General features: G+C 41.7%; 4 protein-coding genes across 4 annotated transcripts; 3 read left to right on the forward strand and 1 right to left on the reverse strand.

Annotated features, from left to right (window-relative positions):
- The first annotated feature begins 255 nt into the window (after positions 1 to 255).
- On the forward strand, positions 256 to 5,272 carry LOC135165640 (vitellogenin receptor-like). Its single transcript, XM_064127117.1, has 5 exons — positions 256 to 372; positions 461 to 568; positions 991 to 1,051; positions 1,114 to 4,254; positions 4,480 to 5,272. The coding sequence occupies exons 1-5, from the start codon at positions 256 to 258 to the stop codon at positions 4,620 to 4,622; spliced, it is 3,570 nt and encodes a 1,189-aa protein (XP_063983187.1). The 3' UTR covers positions 4,623 to 5,272.
- Positions 5,273 to 5,422: 150 nt separating this feature from the next.
- On the forward strand, positions 5,423 to 13,686 carry LOC135164960 (vitellogenin receptor-like). The gene is made up of 5 exons (XM_064125779.1): positions 5,423 to 5,548; positions 6,730 to 6,790; positions 7,110 to 11,654; positions 12,062 to 12,371; positions 12,472 to 13,686. Exons 2-5 carry the CDS (start codon positions 6,733 to 6,735, stop codon positions 12,713 to 12,715), a joined length of 5,157 nt encoding a protein of 1,718 aa, XP_063981849.1. The 5' UTR covers positions 5,423 to 5,548; positions 6,730 to 6,732; the 3' UTR covers positions 12,716 to 13,686.
- A 1,054-nt stretch (positions 13,687 to 14,740) lies between these two features.
- LOC135165273 (cytochrome P450 4C1-like) lies at positions 14,741 to 18,704 on the forward strand. The gene is made up of 6 exons (XM_064126406.1): positions 14,741 to 15,029; positions 15,436 to 15,542; positions 16,151 to 16,241; positions 16,834 to 17,216; positions 17,352 to 17,863; positions 18,010 to 18,704. The coding sequence occupies exons 1-6, from the start codon at positions 14,861 to 14,863 to the stop codon at positions 18,254 to 18,256; spliced, it is 1,509 nt and encodes a 502-aa protein (XP_063982476.1). The 5' UTR covers positions 14,741 to 14,860; the 3' UTR covers positions 18,257 to 18,704.
- A 16-nt stretch (positions 18,705 to 18,720) lies between these two features.
- On the reverse strand, positions 18,721 to 21,883 carry LOC135165275 (glutathione synthetase-like). The gene is made up of 10 exons (XM_064126408.1): positions 21,576 to 21,883; positions 21,060 to 21,243; positions 20,891 to 20,966; positions 20,563 to 20,733; positions 20,348 to 20,421; positions 20,002 to 20,166; positions 19,779 to 19,932; positions 19,522 to 19,626; positions 19,104 to 19,378; positions 18,721 to 19,018 (listed from the first exon to the last, which is right to left on the reverse strand). Exons 1-10 carry the CDS (start codon positions 21,673 to 21,675, stop codon positions 18,892 to 18,894), a joined length of 1,431 nt encoding a protein of 476 aa, XP_063982478.1. The 5' UTR covers positions 21,676 to 21,883; the 3' UTR covers positions 18,721 to 18,891.
- Positions 21,884 to 21,894: the final 11 nt, after the last annotated feature.

A 21,894-nucleotide genomic window follows, 5' to 3' on the forward strand; every position in this document is an offset into this window, starting at 1 on the left:
TGTTGCAATTTATTCTAGTTATTTTTAGCTTGGGAAAATGGCCAAAGATGGCGGATCAAGGAAGAATATATTTGATTCGATGACGTTTGATTTGAAGGTAAAAAATGCTTTTTTCCACTGAATGGTGATAATACTTTTTCCAAGGGCCCGTGCAATAGCTGGAGCCAATGGTGGGGGAATGTAATTCCATAGCTGTCGAAGGGAATCCGGCCGGTGTACCAAAAACTCCTGACAGTCTGGGAAGCATAGACACAGATGTCTCTTCTGCCTCTCCCAGATGAGCTTTATCTGATCACTGCGTCCTGGATACGGATATCGGCACAAATAATCATCGAGGTGCCGTCAAAAAATCATCGAAGTCCTGATCGAAACGTCTGAAACCACTCGGTAAGTCGACATTTCTTTATTGCATACAAATACAAGTTTTGGATTCCCGATTAATCCCTGCGATCGATTGTAGAGGAAATATTTCATTGAACTAATACAAAACAATGAGAAGAGGAAAAGAACGAAGCAAATCTTCTTATACAACAAGGAGACCCAACACCTCATTCTTGTCATGAAACTGGTAATTTCCTCCTGATAGTGGCCAGACATTTGTAGTGTAACTGTTGCCATCGAAAGAATGTCAGTGATCCCGTGGCGTTGTCATGGGACTCGTCAAACCACTTTTGGTAACGACACCAGAATTGACTATCAATTGAGAAAGTCAATATTGTTATCTCAGTTATACTCTGCTGGATTCGAAAATCATCGTACGAGGAACTCGTTTTTCTACGATTTATCCAACGGTTCTGGATTCCTCTAGCTCCTCGACGAGAAGATTCGATTTGTCAGTCAAGGGCTATGAAATATTCAAGGGACTGTCCACCTCACATTTACGACAATACTTATAAATAGATCCCATGCGTAGTAAATTTATAAATTTAACTATGTATGTTAATTGCACTTCAATTGTGTGATAAAATTTTTTTTAAATTTGTTTAATAGAAAATGGCAACTGTTCCCTGGGTATTAGCAGGCGTGCTCCTGACTTTGTTCAAACCCATCTGTAAGTATATATATAATCAAAATAAAAAATGGAATTATGAATGACTTCTCCTTGATCATCAGCGGCCGGCTCTTGTACTCCTCATTTCGACTGCGGCAACGGAAGATGTATCCAGCAGTCATACGTCTGTGATGGAGACAAAGACTGCCCCGACGGCTCAGACGAACGCAACTGCGCAAGAAGCGGCAAATGCGACAAGGGTTTTCGCCTAATGATGAATCGCTTCTGCGTAGACATAAACGAGTGCTCGGAGATACCTCCAGTCTGCGATCACAAGTGTCAAAATACACAGGGAAGCTTCATGTGCTCCTGCGAACGAGGTCATGAGCTTCAGTCGAACGGCCGGTCCTGTCGAGTGAAGAGAGAAAAAGGAAGCGCTCTTCTGATTTTCTCCACCAAGACGGAAATCCACGGTTTCAATCTGACATCGAAGAAAGCTTATACTCCCCTGAAAAAGACGATGACCCACGTGGGTGGTGTCTCCCTGGACTCTATGTACATCTACTGGGCGGATGTGAGAAGAGAAGAGGAAGGAATATTCCGAGCGTTTGCTAATGGCACCCACGCCGATGTCATTGCAATCGCAGGTGTGGGAACTCCCGAAGAAATAGCTGTCGACTGGGTGACCGGAAACATCTACTTCACGGACAGTCTCTACAAGCGGATAGGAGTCTGCTCGCGGGCAGGTTCCCATTGCACAGCAATAATAGTGGAAGAAACAGAAAAACCTCGAGGACTTGCCCTCCATCCCATGACCAAGAAGATGTACTGGAGCGACTGGGGACACGAGCCCCACATCTCCACAGCAGGAATGAACGGTAAATCTCGTTCGACTTTGGTGACTGATCATCTGGGCTGGCCCAACGGTCTCACCATTGACTATTCAAACTCGAGGCTCTATTGGGTGGATGCTAAACTGAAGATCGTCCAGTCCATCAAACTCGATGGAACAGATCGAACGACAGTGCTGCATACAGCTGTCACCCATCCCTTCTCCATTGCTGTATTCGAGGACAAGTTGTTCTGGAGTGACTTGAGGATGAAGAGCATTCATCATTGCGACAAGCTCACTGGGAAGGACGAGAAGATTCTTCTCCAAGAAGCCAACGAGATCTACGGAATTCACATTCATCATCCTGTGCTGAAGCCCAGATTTCAGAATCCTTGCAATAGTGCAGGGTGTGAAGAGGTGTGTCTGCTGGCTGTTGATGAGAACTATAATTGTGCCTGCAGTCTTGATAAAGAACTTGGGTACGATGGAAAGAGCTGCAAGCGGTTGAAAAACATTAATCAACACATGATCATCGCTACTGGAAATGTTTTCTTGGATTATCGTCATGATATCCTGGGGAGGCCCCACTGGGACAGAATCACCACCTCTCATCACTTTGCTGAGATCTACGACACCATCAATCGTAATTCATTGAGTAATGGTAATCAGATAATGTTCGATGAGATCACTCGGATCTATAAAAGTGACAAGATAATCGGAGGTGTAGCATTCGATTATATCGGGAATAACTTGTACGTGGCGGATGTACAGGAGAAAAGAATAGAAATAATGAGTTTGTCTACGTTGGAGAGGACTTATTTTACCTTCTCCGAAGAACCTAGATCTATTCTACTAATTCCAGAGAAGTCCATCATGTTCGTCGCATTCTGCACGACATCCAGCTGTCACATCGACAAAATGTCGATGGCAGGAAGTGAAAGAACAAGATTTCTCAAGAATAATTTTCGAGGCCCACGAGTTGCTCTGGCCTTCGACTCCGAGACGAATAGGATCTTCTTGGCGGATCAGGGAACAGGAAGAATTGAGAGCGTTTCTCTCGATGGAAAAGATAGAAAGCTACTGTATTTACATTTAAACAAACCTGCAAGCCTGGCGATTCTCGGTGATGAGGTTTTTTGGACTCTCCAGAACTCCACGACGATTTTCTGGTCGAACAAGACGAAGACGTTCACCGGGAAGAAACGATTTAACCTGCCAATTACAGAGGTCGATGTTATGCATCTGTTAACAACGGGCTTTAGGAATCATTCGTCAGAGGAGGTACATCGATGCCAGGTCAACAATGGTGGATGCTCTCACGTGTGTTTGGTGGAGACCTTTAAATCTCGTGTCTGCAAATGCCCATCAGCGATGATTGTTGATACAGATGGGGAGACTTGTCTGTTGGATTCCGCCTGTCCAGCTGATGAATTTGAATGCTCTTACGATCACACTTGCATCAGCAGAGCTTTACGTTGCGATGGGGTTGATGACTGCTATAATGGGGCTGATGAGGAGAACTGCAGTAGCTGTTCAATGGACGAGTTCATGTGTGAGAATCTAAAATGCGTGACAAAATGGCTGATGTGCGATGGCCATGATGACTGTGGGGATAATTCTGATGAGAAAGACTGTCCCCAGCGGCAAGAGACAAGCAGTTCAATACCTATGGTCGAAGAAGCTCTTGGTAGTGCCGTCGGGCTGACGGCTGCCACCAACGACGACATCAAAAAGATTTGCTCGAGCACAGACGACATCGAACCACTTGATAAACAGCAGAGCTCGGAGCTTCTTGGGACGATTAACGAGTTGAAACTCATAACCAGGGACGGTCCAGCAGGTGGACTTATGGGGAGAGTTCTTGCTGTGGATTGGATCACTCATCATATTTACTTTTTGGATGAAGAAAAACCAGGAGGGATCAAATCCTGCAGCTTCAATGAAAGCAAGCCTGCTTTGATTGTCCATGCCATGAACTCTGGGCTCATTTCATCGTTCGTGATGGAACCAAGGAGCGGGTGGCTCTTTTGGGGACAGAGAAATATGACTGAGTCTGGTGGCTTTCATGGTGACATCTGGAGAAGTGATTTGGACGGGAGAAATTTGATGAATATCGCTGAGGGAGTTGGAGTCGTTTCTGGGATGGCTATTGATCACGAACGCTGTATGTTGTATTGGATTGACACTTCTCTTCAGGTGATCGAACGAACGAAGCTTGATGGCTCTGGTCGAGAGGTCTTCCTCAGGCAACAATTCCAACAGCCTGTGACTATTAGCATTTACGGAGACTCGTTTTACTGGGTGATGGGGTCTTCCGGAATCCTCCAAAAGTGTTCAGTCATAGGACAAGGACCGTGTATGCCTGTTCTGATGAAGAATCATTTGGGACAGGGATTGTTTGCTATTCCTCGAGGTTCCAAGGAACCCATTGGTAAGTATTATATTCATTACACAATTCTAAAGTCTTCACGATACTTTTTGGCTTCATAAGAACATTAGTGGTATTAGTATTTTTTGAAGAAAAACGAGAAAAGTTGTCAGAGGAAAAAAATTCCGCGAGAAAAATACTCGGGGGAAAAAATCAGGAAATTTTCCAACGGGGAAAAGCCTTCAGCTAGCGTATTACTGACTAATCAAATTAACTGGGTGCTTGCAGACGATGGTACCGCAGCTCCCGTCACTGACAGGTTTTGGCGCACAGTAGATGGTATCACCACGCTAGCCCTTGCGGATGATGAGTCCACTGATAACCCCAATGATGCAGCTCTCACGGCAGGCCCATTGGATGAGCAACCATGATGGGTCATTCGATCGGGGGTTGATCAATATTGATTTCTCCGAAGTCTAAGTTTCTGTTTTCATTGAACGAGTGCGGAATGTGCAATAAATTACGAATTACCCACACTGGTGGGAAACAAAAGGTGCCGATCATGTCGCGGCGATCGTCAGATAGTACTTTTATCACCTGGTGACATAATATATCGTATCGGTTCTTCGATCTATTTAGATTAAGGACACGTCTGTCATGTGAAGATCATTATAAACTCATCATTCTCATTTAATTGATAAGTACTACATCGCATAGACACATAGATTGTGTTATTAGCCGACCAATCTATTAATTTCGGGCGTCTTCTTTACTCCAGTGACCTTTTTGTCACGTTATTCTCCGCACGGGGAATAATTGCGTTAATTTCCACAAAGAGATAAATATTGAGAAACAATTACCGGGTGTTCTGTAAAAATTGTATGACAACTCGACAAAGATATTTAAATCAAAACCAATTCAATAATCTTTATAAACTCTGTATATTTAGTAATGACTAGGTAACTTAATAATAAATTTTATTTTATATTTTACATTATAATTTTATATTTTTGTTATGTTCTAATTTTATTTAACTTATATTCTGTTCAAATACATTATAAGGGCGAACTTTTTCTGGTAAATGACCGAAAAATCTCTTCGCTTCTTATAACCGATGAAAATTTATCGATTGGTCAGTAATTAAACGAAGTAAATGACCTTATTTTCGAGCGCAATCAGTGAATCGGGTGAGCTGAATATTCTTTGGCATTAGAAACTCGATAGTCCAGTAGTTGATGTTTACGAGAATTCCCTTCAGTCGTCGTTCTCTCTTGTTACTCGACGGATATACAACGAAAAGTAGTAAGAACAGAGTATTTAGTTCCTGCAAACCCTTTGTGTCTGCCGTGTATTATCGGTGAGTTGTCGGACGATTGACAAATCAATTAAATGAAATATACATCATTGAACACTTTCAGAAATCGTGTGAACGGTTCCCACAATTTTTCATCTTCAATACGTCAATGCAATTATTTAATTAATCAATTTCTAGCTGCGACAATGTTGTAATTCGCTAATTGCTCCCTTTATTAATTTTTTCTCTTCATTTGGTCCCCGATGATTTTTATAAATTAATTTTCAATTGGAAGAAATTTAGTTCTCGTGGATTATAAATTAATTACTGGCCTTTGTAATGAATAGTAAATATTAAAATTTATATGAATAAATGTACATGCTTTAACTCGTTTTAACATTTTTATTGTCAAAAAACCGAGAAATTGTTTATTGAGGTGATAAATTGTTTTAGGGTTTCGAATAATTGCTTTATTTTCCCGAAATACATGGAACTATTCTACGGATTATTTTGGAAAATTAATTTCGAAGTTTTGAAACAAAAAACTCTCGCTATCTGCTGATTAATATGTTCTAATAATAGACGCCAGATGCAAAAATACTTCATTGCATCTCTTTCTTCCCATTTCATTTTATTTTCCCGGAAATAAATACAAGTGATTGCATAAATCTTTCACAGGGCATTCAACCGGTAGTAATTCCAGTGGGTGAAGTTCGTGGGCTCCTTCAAAAATCGTGATAGCCTATATTTAGTTATTCTCTGAATGAACATGTGGGTGTCGTTGCTGTTCACAACCCTTTGATAAGCTCATTATTAGGCGCGTCGACTTCCTTGTGCGATAACAGACGGCATTTAGCGCTCGAAAAATTTTCACGGGAAAGTCTTGTGGTTCGATAAAATTTTCTATTGAACCTTCATAGATAATTCAAAATTATTTCATTGCAAAAGTCCATAAAGATTTAGAAAAAGTGAAAAAAATGTAAAAACTTTTTCAATGAATTTTTCTATACATTAATTTCTATTCTACATTTTCATTGAGAGAAATTTGACTGATAGCAAACGGAGAGTTTTGTGGAGATTTACGATCCTTTGGAATCGAAACTTAATCAATCTTAATCGGGTTACTACCACACGCGCATATTAATGATGTAGAGAAAAATGTTATCGCCCGTCCCCTAATAAAACTCCATATCTTAATGAAATTTAAATTTAATCTGAGCTTTCCCTCTCGGTTTATTTCGCAGGCGATGGCAAGAATCAACTTGATATTTACCTGTGTCCTGTGTTTATGTTATCAAGCGATATGTGAGTATTAAAGTAATTTGGAAAATACCGAGAAATTTCCAACTCAATATTTCTCTTGACTTTAGAAACCAATTTCGCTGGAAACAAACATTATGAATTTCGAGTGAATTCAGGATTTATTAATTTTCTTCTTTTTTCAAAATGGGCTTATCTCGATAACCAGTAATTTTGGACCTCCCCCACGTGCTTGACATCCTCGCCTTTGGTTCGGCTCCCCCCAAAGGCCCGGGTGTCAATCTTGCACCTGGCACAGGTCGATCTATTTTCTAAGCCTAAGCACGAAAAATACTACAGTATAATTTACCTCATTCCTCATCAGCCTCGGAGTATTGCAAGCCTCCGGACTGGTTTCAATGTAAGAACACCAGGTGCGTTTCCTCCTCTTTTCGTTGCGACGGTGACAACAATTGCGGAGATTTCTCCGACGAGCGAGACTGCTTGGACACCCCCGATTCACCGCCAACCCCAGAGCCGAAGCAATGCAGCCCCGATGAATTCAGATGCAACAACGGCAACTGCATTCCGCTGACAAAATTCTGCAACAACATCAACGACTGTTACGATAACAGCGACGAGCACGAGGACTGCACCGCAAACAAGACCTGCATCGCAAATGAATTTCGCTGCTTCGACGGCCACTGCGTCCAGGAGCGATGGGTGTGCGATGGCCAAGTGGATTGTCCGGACCATTCCGACGAGTACAACTGCACCCGCCATCCCCCAGAGAACTGCACCCTAGCCAACGGCTTCTACAAATGCAACAACAACCGCTGCATCCCCCTGAACTCCACCTGCAGCAGCTTCAACGAGTGCGGCGACAACTCCGACGAGAACAGCACCCTCTGCAACACCGCCCTGGAGGCATGCAAGAAGGCCAACTGCAGTCACAGCTGTCAGCCAACTCCCAGAGGTCCAGCATGCACCTGCCCGCCAGGATATCGTATGATTAACGCGACCTGCGAGGACATAAACGAGTGCCTGGAGAATCCTCAGCTCTGCGATCAGCACTGCATCAACGAACCCGGAACGTATTCCTGTCTCTGCGACATAGCCTACGATCTTCAAGACGATCACCGCACCTGCAAGGTCGCGAAAGATCGAGGAGATGCTCTCCTGGTATTCTCCTCAAAGACAGAAATCCGCGGTTTCTACCTTTCGGACAATGAAGTCTACTTTCCCATTGCCACTAACCTGAGGCACGTGGTGGCTGTCTCCCTGGATGCAACGTATATCTACTGGTCGGACATAAAAACGGGAGACGAGGCGATCTTCCGGGCTTTCGAGGACGGCCAGAAAGCCGAGGTAATTGTCAGCGCCGGTCTAGGAGTTCCCGAGGAAATAGCTGTCGACTGGATAACTGGGAATATCTACTTCACCGATAGCCTGTACAAACGTATCGGAGTCTGCACCAACTCAGGATCCCACTGCGCTGTCATCATAACGGAGGACACTGACAAGCCCCGAGGACTTGCTCTGCACCCAGCGACTGGAGAATTGTACTGGAGTGACTGGGGAGACCGGCCCCACATCTCCAGGGCCGAGATGAATGGGAAAGCAATGGTGCCGATGGTGACTGAAGGCCTTGGCTGGCCCAACGGCCTCACCATCGACTATCCCAACGCAAGGCTCTACTGGGTTGATGCCAAAATGAGGATCATTGAGTCGGTTAATCTTGATGGTACTGACAGGAGAGCTGTCCTCCGCACTGTCGCCACTCATCCATTTTCCATAGTTGTCTTTGAAGACAGATTATTTTGGAGCGACTGGAAGACCAAGAGCATTCATCACTGCAACAAGTTCACTGGCAAGGGAGAGAAAACTCTGCTGGAGAAAGTGGACGAGATTTATGGAATTCATATCTATCATTCTGTTCTCAAACCTGATCATCACAATCCCTGCAATTTACACGAGTGCGAGGGAGTTTGCTTGTTGGCTGCTAATCACACGCACACGTGTGCCTGCAGTCCTGATAGGACACTTGGAAATGATGGGAAGAGCTGTCAGCGACTGAAAGATGCTAAACATCAGCATTTGGTCATCGCCACTGGCAGATTCTTCCTCGATTATTATCATCAGATTCTGGGAAAGCCTGAGGTAAAGGGACATTACACGTTCCAGGACATTAGCAGTGCCACTTATGATCCTATTCGGGAGTCCATCATCGTCGTGGATCAGAAGTCGCAGACCGTCAACAGGTTCAAACCCTCTTCGGAGGAATACTCGAGACTCTTTGAAGTTACTCATCAAGTCATCGGAGGAATGGCGTTCGATCACCTAGGGAATAATCTGTACTGGTCTGATGTGGAGCGCAAGATCATCGTCATCAGGAGCTTGACAACTTCCAATGAGACACTCCTTCGTTTCACCGAACAGCCATCAAGTATTTTGCTCATACCAGAGATTGGCACGATGTACGTGACCTTCTGCTCAACCTCGACGTGTCATGTTGACCGAATGTCGATGACCGGTAATGGAAGAACTCAGATTGTGGACTATCTCCAAGGCCCCCGAGTCTCCATGACCTTCGATCACGAGACGAGGCGAGTCTTCTGGGCCGATCAGGGGACTGGCGTCATCGAGAGCATCTCCTTAGACGGATACAACAGAAGGGCCTTGCACTCCGCTCTGGCTGAACCCGTCAGTGTGGCTATCCTCGATGACGAGGTCTTCTGGACGGTGAAGAATAGCACACGTCTCTTCTGGTCGAGCAAATCCAAGGCCCTCAGCAGGAATAAAGGGCTGACGCTGGGCCTTCCGATCGCTGTGGGCATGATGCACCTCGTCACCATGAATATTCCTCAGGCATCGAAAAACCCTCACAAATGTCAGGAGAAAAATGGTGGCTGCTCGCACGTGTGCCTGGTCGAGACTCCAGAGACAGCCGTGTGCAGGTGTCCAACGGGGATGATCTTGACCAACGACAAGAAGACCTGCGTGGCGGAGACCATATGCTCTTCAGGAGAATTCAAATGTACCGACAACAGCTGCATTGATAACACCAGTTTGTGTGATGGAATTGATGACTGTCACGACGGAGGTGATGAGAAAAACTGCACGTCCTCGAAGCCCTGTAATCCTGATGAATTTCAGTGCAGAGACTCATCAGGATGCATCTCCCCGTATAAGATCTGCGATGGAATCGCTCAGTGCTTCGACTCCTCCGACGAAGCGAATTGTGCAGACAGCACCTGCGATCACCTTCATTTCCGGTGTTCCTCAGGTCGATGTATCCCTGTCACATGGGAGTGCGACGGCGAAAAGGACTGTGTCAATGGAGACGACGAGAGCGACAAGTGCACCAGGAAGACATGCCCCAAATCGATGTTCACGTGCGAAAATCAGAAGTGCATCGATGCTGAACTCATCTGCAACGCTGTCGATGACTGTGAGGACTCCAGCGATGAGTTGCACTGCAATAAGGAGATCGCAAGGTCGTCGGTGCACTGTGCGATCAATGAATACACGTGTGCAGGGAGTGGACAGTGCATTCCCATGGACAAGAGGTGCGACGGAGAGATGGACTGCCCTAAGAACGACGACGAGCATCACTGCAGCCACTGCATGAGGGATGAGTTCGCTTGCGGGAATTTGAACTGCATTCCGAAGATGTGGATGTGCGATGATCAGGACGACTGCGGTGATAACTCAGATGAGAAGGGTTGCGATGTTCATAAACAGTGGCACCTCGACACCAAGCAATACGATGGCCCTTGTCCTGAGTTCAGGTGCAACGACACCGGAAGGTGTCTCAAGTGGGAGTACGTCTGCGACGGTTTGAATGACTGCTTCGATGGCTCTGACGAGGGGGATGGCTGCTCCACTAGTTGCTCAGGGAACAATGTCTGCGAGCAGGTATGTCAGAGGACACCAAGGGGACCGGCCTGCTGGTGCAGGAAGGGCTTCACAGTTGGAAAAAATGGCAAGAGCTGTGATGATGTTGATGAATGCAGGAGCAACGTCTGCTCTCAGGTGTGCACCAACACAGTCGGGTCATACGAGTGCGCTTGTTTCTCCGGGTATGTCCTGCGGGCAGACAGAACCACCTGCAAGGTCATCAATGGATCCATGGAGTTCATAACAGCTACGAGAGACGACATCAGGCGTATCCCTGCGTCCTTAGAAGTTATCGAAGTTATTCATAGACAGCCACAGGTTGATGTCACTGGCCTCGATGTTAACGTTCACAAGTCCTCATTGTACTGGAGTTCAGAACTTCTAGGAACTATTCACGAGTTCAATCTTGGGACGAGGGAGCACAGGAGAATCAGCAACATTGGAAGACCGAGGGTTTTGGCTGTTGACTGGATCACTGATAATGTCTACTACTTTGATACTGAGAAGCCCAAGGCCATTAAAGTCTGCAATATCAATGAGACCAAGTGTGCTGTCATCGTCAAGCTGGAAGATCCTGGAGACATCCTGTCGATGGCCATTGATCCGAAGAATGGATTCGTATTTTGGGCGCAGATGAAGTTTGCGGATTTAGATAGAGCGACCAGCGAAATTTGGAGGGCTGATCTCGATGGTGAGAACTCCATGAGCATTGCTGGGGATGGGCTGGGGATCGTCTCGGGAATCACCATCGATCATGAGAGGGAAATGATCTACTGGGTTGATGCGGTTCGGCATGTTGTGCAGAGAGCGACACTCGAGGGGAAGGAGGTGGAGGTCTTCATGCAGGAGGAGGTGCATCAGCCAGTGGGGATTAATGTGTTTGAGGACGCTGTTTATTGGCTGATTGGGACCTCTGGTATTATGCAGAAGTGCTTGCTGACGGGAGAGAGGAAGTGTGTGCAGATACCATTGAAGAGTAACAATGTCGAGGGACTTTTTGCTATTCTTCATGGCTCCAGACAGCCGATGGGTAAGCTCAAACAATATTCTACAGAAATTCAGCATAAAAAAATTCTCATAAGATTCTCTGTCACTTAATATTTTCTTTTCTCTTATTATTCAAAAATTCCAAATTTATCATCACGTTTTCTCAATGCCAGAGATATCAAATCATTTTCTCCTGACTTTTATTCTGCATTCTATAAATTTCTTCATCTAATTATGCTAATGATGAAATATTTTCAGCAATTTCTATTTTAATCGTAGAGACTAGAATTCCTACAGATAATTTATTCGTTCCTGTTCCGTTACCTCCAATTTGATGAAAATTATTACTCTGAATTTCTGAAATCTTGGCGCATTTATTCAGGATTATTCATGATTATGCGCTTGATTTTCTAGTTATGCTAATAATTATTATTTTGAATCCTCCCGCAGGTATCAACCATTGCGAGGGTCACAGTTGTAATTATATGTGTGTGCATAGTCAGGGGATTCCCCGGTGCATTTGTCACGATGGCGTGGAACAAGATGTAGACAACGTATGCCCATATTCCGACATTTCGGATATCAGGTTTGATTCTAATTCACTTCTTCGCGAGAAACACCAGGGCTTTGAAAAGACTAAACGCCAAGCGGGACCACTCACAGGCATCGTCATTACCCTTATTCTAGGGGTTGTTGTGCTATCTGCCTATTGGTATTATCAGAAACACAAGATCGAAATTCGTAATAAATACGATTTGAGGTAATTGTTCGTCGTAATATATACAAAAGAGAAATCAGCTATTAAAATTCGATTGCCCAATGAATTTCTCGTTCTATATATTTTTCTTTCTTTTTTTTAGCATTCACTTTCAAAATCCATCATTCGAAAATAGCCCAGGAATAACCAGTGATTACGTATTGCCGATAATTCCCCCAGGCGAGCATGAGTACGAAAATCCATTGAATATTCACGCGAAATTACACCCAGTATCGGCCGGAAAACACAACTCCAAGCAATCCCTGGAACTGATGAACTCCGATCACTCCGATGGTGAAGTTATCAACGATGATCTTGGATACAAAACACATTTAATCAAGCCATAAATTTGATTATTCGAGGTGTTTTAGGAGTTCAATTGCCGGGGGGACTTTAGTTGTAAACTCGAAATTGTGATAATGTGGGGCATTACACCGGCGTAATAATGAACGATTAAGTCATTAGGTGAGTATAATGCGTACCACTATTTTGGGTAATTGAGAAGTTATTGGAGGGTGTGGCTAATATTACTTTATCAAGGTATTAACTGTAATTTTTGTTATTATTATCATAGTATTACATCAGGGGAAAACAGCAGAGAGATATTTTCCGTGAACAATTTATTAATTCCATAGGTTTTTAATTTTGCTTTTTTGAGGAATTTTATTTTTTACAAAAATACATATCGGGTCGTTGCGGAACTAAAAAAAATCTGATATTTTTTATCCCAAGTTATCATTACTATTATCTACTACTTCACAAGAAATTTTCCACCGAAAACGTCGGTTGACGTTTTTCGCGATTATCATTCATGAAAAAATTAGCAATCAATAATTTTTTTTTAATGAATGAACAAATCCGTCGCCAATCAATTTAGAATCCACAGATCGAACCAGAAAAATTCTGCAACCATTATCATATGTGTTAATCATAATTTTATGTCCCCATTATCCTCTAGATGTTGTTTTGTAAATATTTAATTATTTATGCTAAATAAGGCAGAAGTGAATGTAACACCGAATTTTCGGTTCACAGTCCACAGATCGAAATCGTTAAAATTTTGACGGAACCGGTTTGTACTTTGCTTTCTATTATTTTTTAACTACTGTCATATCTCATTTGTGTCCTCAATGGATTCGTCAACGGGGGATTTACACGCCTTAAAATTTATGGCATCGTCCTTCTGCGTCATTCTGTGCATAACTTAAATTCATCACGTACGCATGTGAATTGTATTTGAAGAAAATATATTTTTACTCCAATGTTATTTTTGTATTGAATTGTTGAGAATAAAGAATATCGTTCCAGTTCTATTGAAGCGAAAAGATTTTAATTTCCTCGATAAATGCCTTAATGAGAATCGAAAGGGGCAAACTGTGTGTAAAACTCACCCACACTGAAACCCAAATGATAATGTCAATCATTCTTGAGCGGTCAGAGTATCAGAATGGGGAACACCATCATAAATGAGGCATTATAATAATTGAAATCACCTTCTGGCAATCGAAAAGTTTATCAAATTATTCAATAGAATTTTCTTCTCCACAATTCATACGAGAGGGGCTGGAAATCAATTAATTTCTCGAGATCAATTGTGTCAGTTCAAGTCCACTGATTTCGGTAATGAAATGGACACAAGGGTTTTGCGATGTACGTCCTCATCGCCGAGGAAACTCACCTAGACAATTTAACCTACATAATTTCCTCATTATATTTTAAGAGTCAACATTTTATCGTTTTAGTTGACCCTTCTGGCACGTACGATAACCTTCGTTAACTCCTTTTGTCTGACGGTCCTATTTTCAGTGGTCATTTTTGTCAGGACTTGGGGAAGAGAGCAGGGTTTCTCAGAACTCGTTAATAATATGCAATCATTTTTAAATCGTAAGGGTTCTCCGCGTTCACCAGGGGAGCATGCGAGCAGATATTTCACGTTATCAGTTCATTAATTTAATAAATGAAATCACATTTTCTGTGGATAATTCACTACATTTTTCCTTCTTTTTTTATTACACTCAATTGAATTAATTGAAAAATACAGAAGTCAGAGTCGCTAAATTTTCTTAGAATATATCTAAATATAATAAATATAAAAAATACAGTTTAGCTAATTCTCTGGGGTTTTCTTTGAAATTCGGTCGTATGTAGGTCCCCCATGGATTCCCCCCAATAGTGGAAATTTTTCTTACACTCCCGGTGATTTCAGTATGTCCTTGATGTACTCCACGTGTCCTCAAAAAATCAAACTCAGGTAAATCATTAATTCAAAACTACAAAGGTCATCGGCGATCTCGCTGCTCCTCATCAGTTCAGTGTCTGGTCGTTCGGCACGTAGTGCCATGCAAAATAGGGGATAAGGCGGGGACACACGAGAAATTTACACAGTCGTCAATAGCAATTCGAAGGTGTAGCAGAAAACTGATTCCTACGTGTCTATTCCGCGATAGAGTTGACGTTTTGAGGTGAAAAAAAAATTTTCCATCCATTGCGATATGGCTGTTGTGCTGCTACTTCTCAAGACAGTCGGAGTTTTAGGATTTATTAGTTTATTGATATTTTACCTGAAAAAGATACGACTTTATCGGGCAGCTGCTAAATTTCCCGGTCCACCGGCACTTCCGTTCATTGGCAATGCTCATGTCTTCGTAGGCAGCACCGAGGGTGAGTCAGACAAGCTAAATGAGAGTTTTCGCGCGATCGGGCATTGAAAATTTCGAAATTTGGTGGGGTAACTTGAAGAAATTCTAATAATTTTAAAATTTAATGTTTAAACTCAACAACTTGATTAATTCAATGAGTGAAGATTTTTTTAAAGTCATTATAGAGGTAATGACCAGAGCGGTAATTTCAATCTGAAACAAATTATGAATTTGATAATTTTATTTTATTTGTACTGAATTTTCTTTTGGTTTTTGAGGAATTTCATTATAAACCATAAGTGCGGTTTGAAGATTCCCTTAAAAAAATAATATTTTAATAGGAAATATTCTCAATTACTTTACATACATTGGAATTTCAATAGTTTTCAAGAGATGTACAATTGCAAAAAAAAAGATCAATTTTTCAGACATACTAAACAAAATAATGGAATTATTGGACACATACCCATCACCCCTACGATTCTGGTTGGGAAGTCGTTTATTTTTCGGAGTCTGTGAGGCAGAGCAGCTGAAGGTAACGACCTTACAACGGTCAAAATCAATTGAGTAATCGTAATAAAATGACGCATAATGCTCCGCCAGCAGAGAGAAATCCGATGACATGCAAAATCTCTCGCAATTTCACTTCCTAGTTCATAATAGCTTCTGAGAATAATTATTACTCACAAATTGCCGTGGTAAATTTTCACTTTCATCGGTGAATTGCCAAAAGGAACAATGCTTCAAAGACCTGCGTTTATCTCGAGCGCAATTACATTCCAGAAAAAAACTGTAATTTCGTTGTTATCGTTGCTTTCGTCACACCATAGTCAACATATTTTTGCTAATAGATTCGCTATTTTCATCCAGAGGAATTTCTGGGTTGGGATATTTTAAATTCATCATTTATTCCAGTCATAGAACGTCAGACGGCAACATTGAGCCAACATTGCGCCGAAATTCAATCTTTTTGTGTTAGCCAAGTCTCGGATTAATTTTTTCTCAAAAAAAAAATTTAATTGATTCATTTAACAGATGACCTCATCATTTCCGTCCCTAAATTCTAATTTTTCTAGACGATTACGCAATCACTCCCTTGCGCGGCCAAAAGCGCCGGCTAATTAATTTTTTAATCATCTGCAGATAGTCTTCACGAGTCCGAAGACCATTGAAAAAGAGGACCTCTACAAATTTGCACGTCCTTGGCTGGGAACGGGATTATTTACGGCACCAGGTGAATTTTTCTTCCCCTCAGTGTTATCTTTTTTTTTCATCATTCTTCAGGCATTATTAAGTACAGTGGCTACGTGCCTCAAGTACAAGTCGTTCAATTATACTTGTGGGGGGCAAAGAGCCACCCGCAGCGCTTTATTATACGTATGTGCGTGCCAAGCATCAACGAGTCGAGTGGTGATAGATATAACACCGATGAAAATATATATTCCACAATGCTGTTCACGAACATTCATGATTCACGCCTTAAATATCAGATCTCATTAAGGCAATTGTCATTTGGTAAACGGCTACTATCGTTCCACCAGCCCCAAAATTACGAATTTCAAAGAAATCAATTTCGAAAAAAAATTCAAGTCGTCCGGGAGGGAGTCGAACCCAATTCGCCAAATTACCGGACCCCTAATCTTTTTTAATTGCCCAGGGTTTATAGCATATTATTCTAGTTAGACTGGCCCTATTTAATCACTAATTTGACAAGGCAGTTTGCTAGGTCATTTGCTTCCGGGAGTTCGTAACTCGTAATTAATATTCACCACCGAATATGAATATTTTATAATTTTAATATCATCGGGAATGATTTCGTGCACTAGCATCAAAATGGCGAGTTCACAGGAAGTTGATACTTCCGACCTTCAACCCTCGAATTCTCGAGTCCTTCGTCGAAGTATTTGCACAACAATCCGAGATAATGGTGCGCCAGATGAAGGTGGAGATCGACGGAGACGAGTTCGATGTTTTCAACTACATATCGTTGTGCACTCTCGACATCATTTGCGAGACTGCGATGGGGGTGACGATGAAAGCACAGACAGAGGGTGATCCCACATACGTAGAGTCGGCGAAGAGGACCTTCGAGATATTCTACACAAGAATGTTCAAAGTCTGGCTCCATCCAGACATTATTTTCAATAATACGCGACTCGGAAAGGACCAACGGGAGTGCATTGACTATTTACACGGATTGACCAATGACGTAAGTCTTGAGAAATTATATTTGTCAATATATCTTGGGTGATAATTAGAGGTATAGGAATACGGAATGAATTTGATTGAAAACGGAAATTCGATTCGAATTAACCCTTTCCCTTCTTCCTTTCTCCACCCCCAGGTAATAAAGAAGAAAAAGCTAGAACTCACCTTCGACTCTCCCATAATCGAAGACACAAAGCCCCGTAAAGCTTTCCTGGACCTCTTGATGGAGCTCTCGAACGAGGGAAAAAAGTTCACCGACGAGGAGCTTCGAGAGGAAGTGGACACGATGATGATCGCCGGAAATGACACAACCGCCTCAGTCAATTCCTTCGTGATGCTGATGCTGGCGAATTTTCCAGAGGTCCAGGAGAAGTGCTACCAGGAGCTCTGTACCATCTACGGGGCTAATATCAACACCGACACAGTGATAACTCACGAGGATCTGCACAGGATGGAGTATCTGGAGCGGACGATCAAGGAGACCCTCAGACTCTTCCCAGTAGGACCAGTCCTAGTCAGATACGTCAGCGAGGATCTGGACATTGGAGGCCACGTCCTGCCCCGGGGGTCTTCTGTTGTCATAGGCATACTGAAGATGCACAGAAGTGAAAAGTACTGGAAGGAGCCCTTGAAATTCGATCCTGACAGGTTTGTACTAGGACTTTGATTAAGATTTGAAAAATATTATTTGTGTTGTTCTTTCAATTGTTCCATTCAAACGCAAAAATAGTTAATAATTATATCAGTAATCTTGGATATCTACGGTGCCCTCATAACGATACCCCCTTTAACAGATTTCTACCGGAGGAAGTTGCCAAACGTCATGCCTACTGCTTCGTGCCCTTCAGTGCAGGGCCGAGAAATTGCATTGGCGTCAGGTACGCCATGATGGCTATGAAGACCCTTCTAGCTACCGTCCTGAGACACTACATTCTAAAGAAAGATCGAACCGTCAGGATTGAGGACATTAAACTCAAGGCCGACGTCATGCTCAAGCCTGTAGAACCGATTTCTGTTAAAATCGAGAGAAGGAAACATTGAGGAGCTAGATAGCGGCCACTGAAAGTTGTACAATGAATCAAGCTGTTGATTCTCACGATATTTTCTGTCAACTTTTCTATTATTGTTCAATGGTCTGGAGGATTGATCGCGTAAGAACAGTTCCTTGTGTGCCCGACGACAACAAACGAATGCGATGGAAAAAATCAATTTATCCTTGTGAGATACTTTTTACTGAAAATCCTCGACTACTGCGAATTGTTTTGTACGTGGGCTAGAAAAAACCTAATGACGTTCGGTATTATGGATCACTTTCGAGATGAACAAACAGTCCAACTGTCAGAGTTGAGTAATTGGTCGGTATTTGTAGAGAAATTTCAGATGGTGAATTATGCAATTCCGTTGCAGAAATTTCGCACCTCGATATTGTATATTTTATCTACCAAAATTATGTAAGCTTAGTTAAGTAAATATAAAAAGGCTTGGCGGAGAGGAGATCTTGTGAATTGTTATTCGGGGAGTGATCCCGTTTATGCAAAAATATTTTCTATTAAGAACATAACATTTTTTTGTGGATGAGTTATGGGTAACTTTGCATTAGACATCTGTTCGCCTTCATCATTTATGCAATAAAAATATTTTGATTTCATGCTTAATTAAAAATAAAAATGCACGGCTCATTGCTGCAAATAGGGGGTGTCAAGGGCGCCCGCCCCAGCAATTATCCCTCCCTCGTCCTCTCCAAACGGCTTTGTTCGTATCACGTGACCAACCTGTCGGTTTATCTTGATGTCATTGTTGTCTCTAAACGAAAATAGAACGAGAAAAATCATGGAGTAGATAAAAAAATTGTTTTCCATCTGGAGTGAATGAGAAGTAGTTTACGAACCCAAGGATTACTCCGTAAATCCCCAGTTCAGAGACAAAATCCTGGAGAGAGGGTTTGGCGAGATCGGGGGAGATTAAATAGTTCTTCTGAAGAGAAGTTTTTATCAACTCCATGAGGATCCAGGCTGTACGCTCCTTCGAGTTCCTCATGGATTCTAATTTTGTCTTCACGTTTAATCCGTAGACATTGTTACCCCCACCTTCACGTTGTGGCTTCAGGACGTATTGACTGGGATTAGAGAGAGCCATGTTCACTACTTCCTCTCCATTTTTGTTCTGAAGAAGGAGAACAAAAAGTTGGAAAGGGATTTGAAAAAATATTGAAAACTTCATTGGATTCCTGCTCATTTATGAAATAGGAAAGAAGATAAACAGAAAGGATTTCTTGGAAAAAAAATCACTTTTAACATAGCACTTACGAAATCGAGGGAATACAGTCCCACAAAAGTATCTTGAAGTTTTGCAGCTTCAGTTTCGCTGAGGAATTTTCTTAAAACTCCTGGCTGTGATACAACTTGCTGGACCTGAAAATAAATTCATTAAAAAATATGGAAAAAATAAGAGACCATAAATAAACAACTAAAATAACTAGATAGTTTTTAAAAGAAGATACTCAACTGATTGAAAAAACGAACCAGTGTAAATCTGACTCATAAGTGTAAAAGTCCATACTGACCTTTTTTGTGCCAGCCAGGTGATATTGTATCGAGGGACATTTGATGGCACGCGAGCGTTCGATTAGCAATCTCACCTCCCATTCTTTATCGGTGGGGTAGGCAGATGTTTCATATCCAGTTCGATAATACACAACTGACACTAAATCGTTTTCTCTGTGGATAAAAATAAAAATTGTAACTTGCACACGACTTCATGCAAGTCTAATGAATTAAAGGACTTACACAATCAGCTCTTTATTAGGTCGCAGTTGTGCATTTTCAATTAGATATTTGAAACTTCTGCGAATCACCCGGATTTTGGGATTCTTACGACGAATGGCTATTTCAAGAGCCTTTTGATCACAAATGTTGTAGGTTATTTCTTCCACAACGAATAAAATCACAGCCCTGGAGGAAAAGCACCCATTAACACCTGGCCGAATTCATCTTGCAAACGAGTGAACTTAAAGGAACTTGTCATAAAACATTTTTTGCTGAGATTTCAATTATGAAAAAAACGATTTTATAAAATTTTCCAGAGAAACCACTCGTTTGACATATTTAGCATAATAGTTCGGAAGTTCCTTACTCTTCATTGTTATAGAAACTCCAGGCATCCACTAGCCCCTCAGCAAGACCAGTCGCGGAATGGTTCTCTGGAAGCTAATCCCAATTCATTACCATCCATGGTCCCAGGTACAAATAATTTAATTAAAAAACACAGAGAACTCGATAGTGGAGTCTGTTGGTATTTGAGATCTTTCCATGAAATTTTCGTACTTCCCCAATAAATGAAATACTTACATTGACAGTTTTATCAATGGAGCCCAGTTCTCCAAGAACATATTTATGTAATTGTGTGACAACTTCAGATAACCCAGCAAAACTCGAGGCAATTGTGTTTACTTCTACCTGTTTTATCTTTGAGTCGCTGTTCAACATATAATCTGATCGTAAAAGCCCCACACTGACTTTCTAAAACATAAATTATTTACAAAATCGCAGAAAGCTCGATTGTGATGTTATATATTATGAAAAAATAAATAAATTCTTTATAAATGCCTAAAAGAAAATAGTTAGTCCTAGAATTTCAGGATCAATCCCTAGAGGGGGATATTTTTTAAATTATTACCTGAGCGAAGCCTTCCTGATGAACAATTTTATATATTTTAAACAATTCAGAGGTCAGTTCATCAGCTTCAATCGTTCTGTAAGGAATAAGTCCAGGCATTGAATTACTTGTCTACTGGAAAACATCAATCGAAAATAAATTGTGCGAGTCAAGAGTTCGTCTCAATTACCTTTCCAACGCCCCCACGAGAAACTCATGATCATAGGCGACTTTGTGAATCAGCTTATTGACGATGGGCTGTATGTCTTTGGCTTTAGAGAATTCCCTAGCGGGAAATGCGGTTGGAAGTAAAGTAAACTTGGCTATCTGCACTCGATTTCTATCGAAATTCTGCTTCCAATGCATACACAGCCCTGGAAAATATCGTGATAACCAGGATATTTAAAAAATTCTCAAGTTTTCCAAAAGTATCTCCAAAACCATGAGCTGTATCAAAATAGGTCAAGTTATTTTTTATGCCAATTTCTCTTTAATCCTTCCATTATCGAGATACTGACGAGATTATCAAACATATCAAGTCTACAGAGACACAATAGAAGTGCAAAATCTGAAAAACAGAATTTGCAAAACTGATCTATGAAAATTTCTGAAAATAATTTAATAGATGCTCTTCCTAACCCAACAAGGCTACAAACAATGTAAGAAAAATCGTGAAAATGTCATCATGACTAATGGAATTCAGTACCATTCATCAGAGCAAAATCCTTGGCCTTGTCAACAACTTCCTCAAGTCTATCGTCTGTCAAAGGTACATCAACGCAATTACTCAATCTTTGAGCCTCCATCCTTCTCGAATAAATCAACAGGACTTATAAATAGGAACTATTTATCAAAACAGTAACAACAGGGCTATAAAAAAATGAAAAATTGGTAATCAAACTGAACACTAGATTGGAAATCGTTCCACGACGATCAAGGCACACCCTTCAACGGAGTTCTAATATTGTGATGCATGAAGTGATGAACCACGTGTTTTTTCTTGTGATTGAGAAAGGCGACTGAGC

Source organism: Diachasmimorpha longicaudata, chromosome 8, assembly GCF_034640455.1.
Source record: "Diachasmimorpha longicaudata isolate KC_UGA_2023 chromosome 8, iyDiaLong2, whole genome shotgun sequence".
NCBI lineage: Eukaryota > Metazoa > Arthropoda > Insecta > Hymenoptera > Braconidae > Diachasmimorpha > Diachasmimorpha longicaudata.

Excerpts from the sequence above, each read along its gene's own strand:
- LOC135165640 (XM_064127117.1), top strand. The coding sequence starts at position 256 with ATGTCTCTTCTGCCTCTCCCAGATGAGCTTTATCTGATCACTGCGTCC. Across the intron at positions 373-460 it reads ATCGAAGTCCTGATCGAAAC|AGGAAATATTTCATTGAACT; the intron begins GTCTGAAACCAC and ends GATCGATTGTAG. Across the intron at positions 1,052-1,113 it reads GACTTTGTTCAAACCCATCT|CGGCCGGCTCTTGTACTCCT; the intron begins GTAAGTATATAT and ends CTTGATCATCAG.
- LOC135164960 (XM_064125779.1), top strand. The coding sequence starts at position 6,733 with ATGGCAAGAATCAACTTGATATTTACCTGTGTCCTGTGTTTATGTTAT. Across the intron at positions 11,655-12,061 it reads TGGCTCCAGACAGCCGATGG|GTATCAACCATTGCGAGGGT; the intron begins GTAAGCTCAAAC and ends ATCCTCCCGCAG. Across the intron at positions 12,372-12,471 it reads CGTAATAAATACGATTTGAG|CATTCACTTTCAAAATCCAT; the intron begins GTAATTGTTCGT and ends TCTTTTTTTTAG.
- LOC135165273 (XM_064126406.1), top strand. The coding sequence starts at position 14,861 with ATGGCTGTTGTGCTGCTACTTCTCAAGACAGTCGGAGTTTTAGGATTT. Across the intron at positions 16,242-16,833 it reads GGGATTATTTACGGCACCAG|CATCAAAATGGCGAGTTCAC; the intron begins GTGAATTTTTCT and ends TTCGTGCACTAG. Across the intron at positions 17,864-18,009 it reads TTGAAATTCGATCCTGACAG|ATTTCTACCGGAGGAAGTTG; the intron begins GTTTGTACTAGG and ends CCCCTTTAACAG.
- LOC135165275 (XM_064126408.1), bottom strand. The coding sequence starts at position 21,675 with ATGGAGGCTCAAAGATTGAGTAATTGCGTTGATGTACCTTTGACAGAC. Across the intron at positions 20,967-21,059 it reads CTCGTGGGGGCGTTGGAAAG|AACGATTGAAGCTGATGAAC; the intron begins GTAATTGAGACG and ends TATTCCTTACAG. Across the intron at positions 20,734-20,890 it reads ATCAGGAAGGCTTCGCTCAG|AAAGTCAGTGTGGGGCTTTT; the intron begins GTAATAATTTAA and ends TTTATGTTTTAG.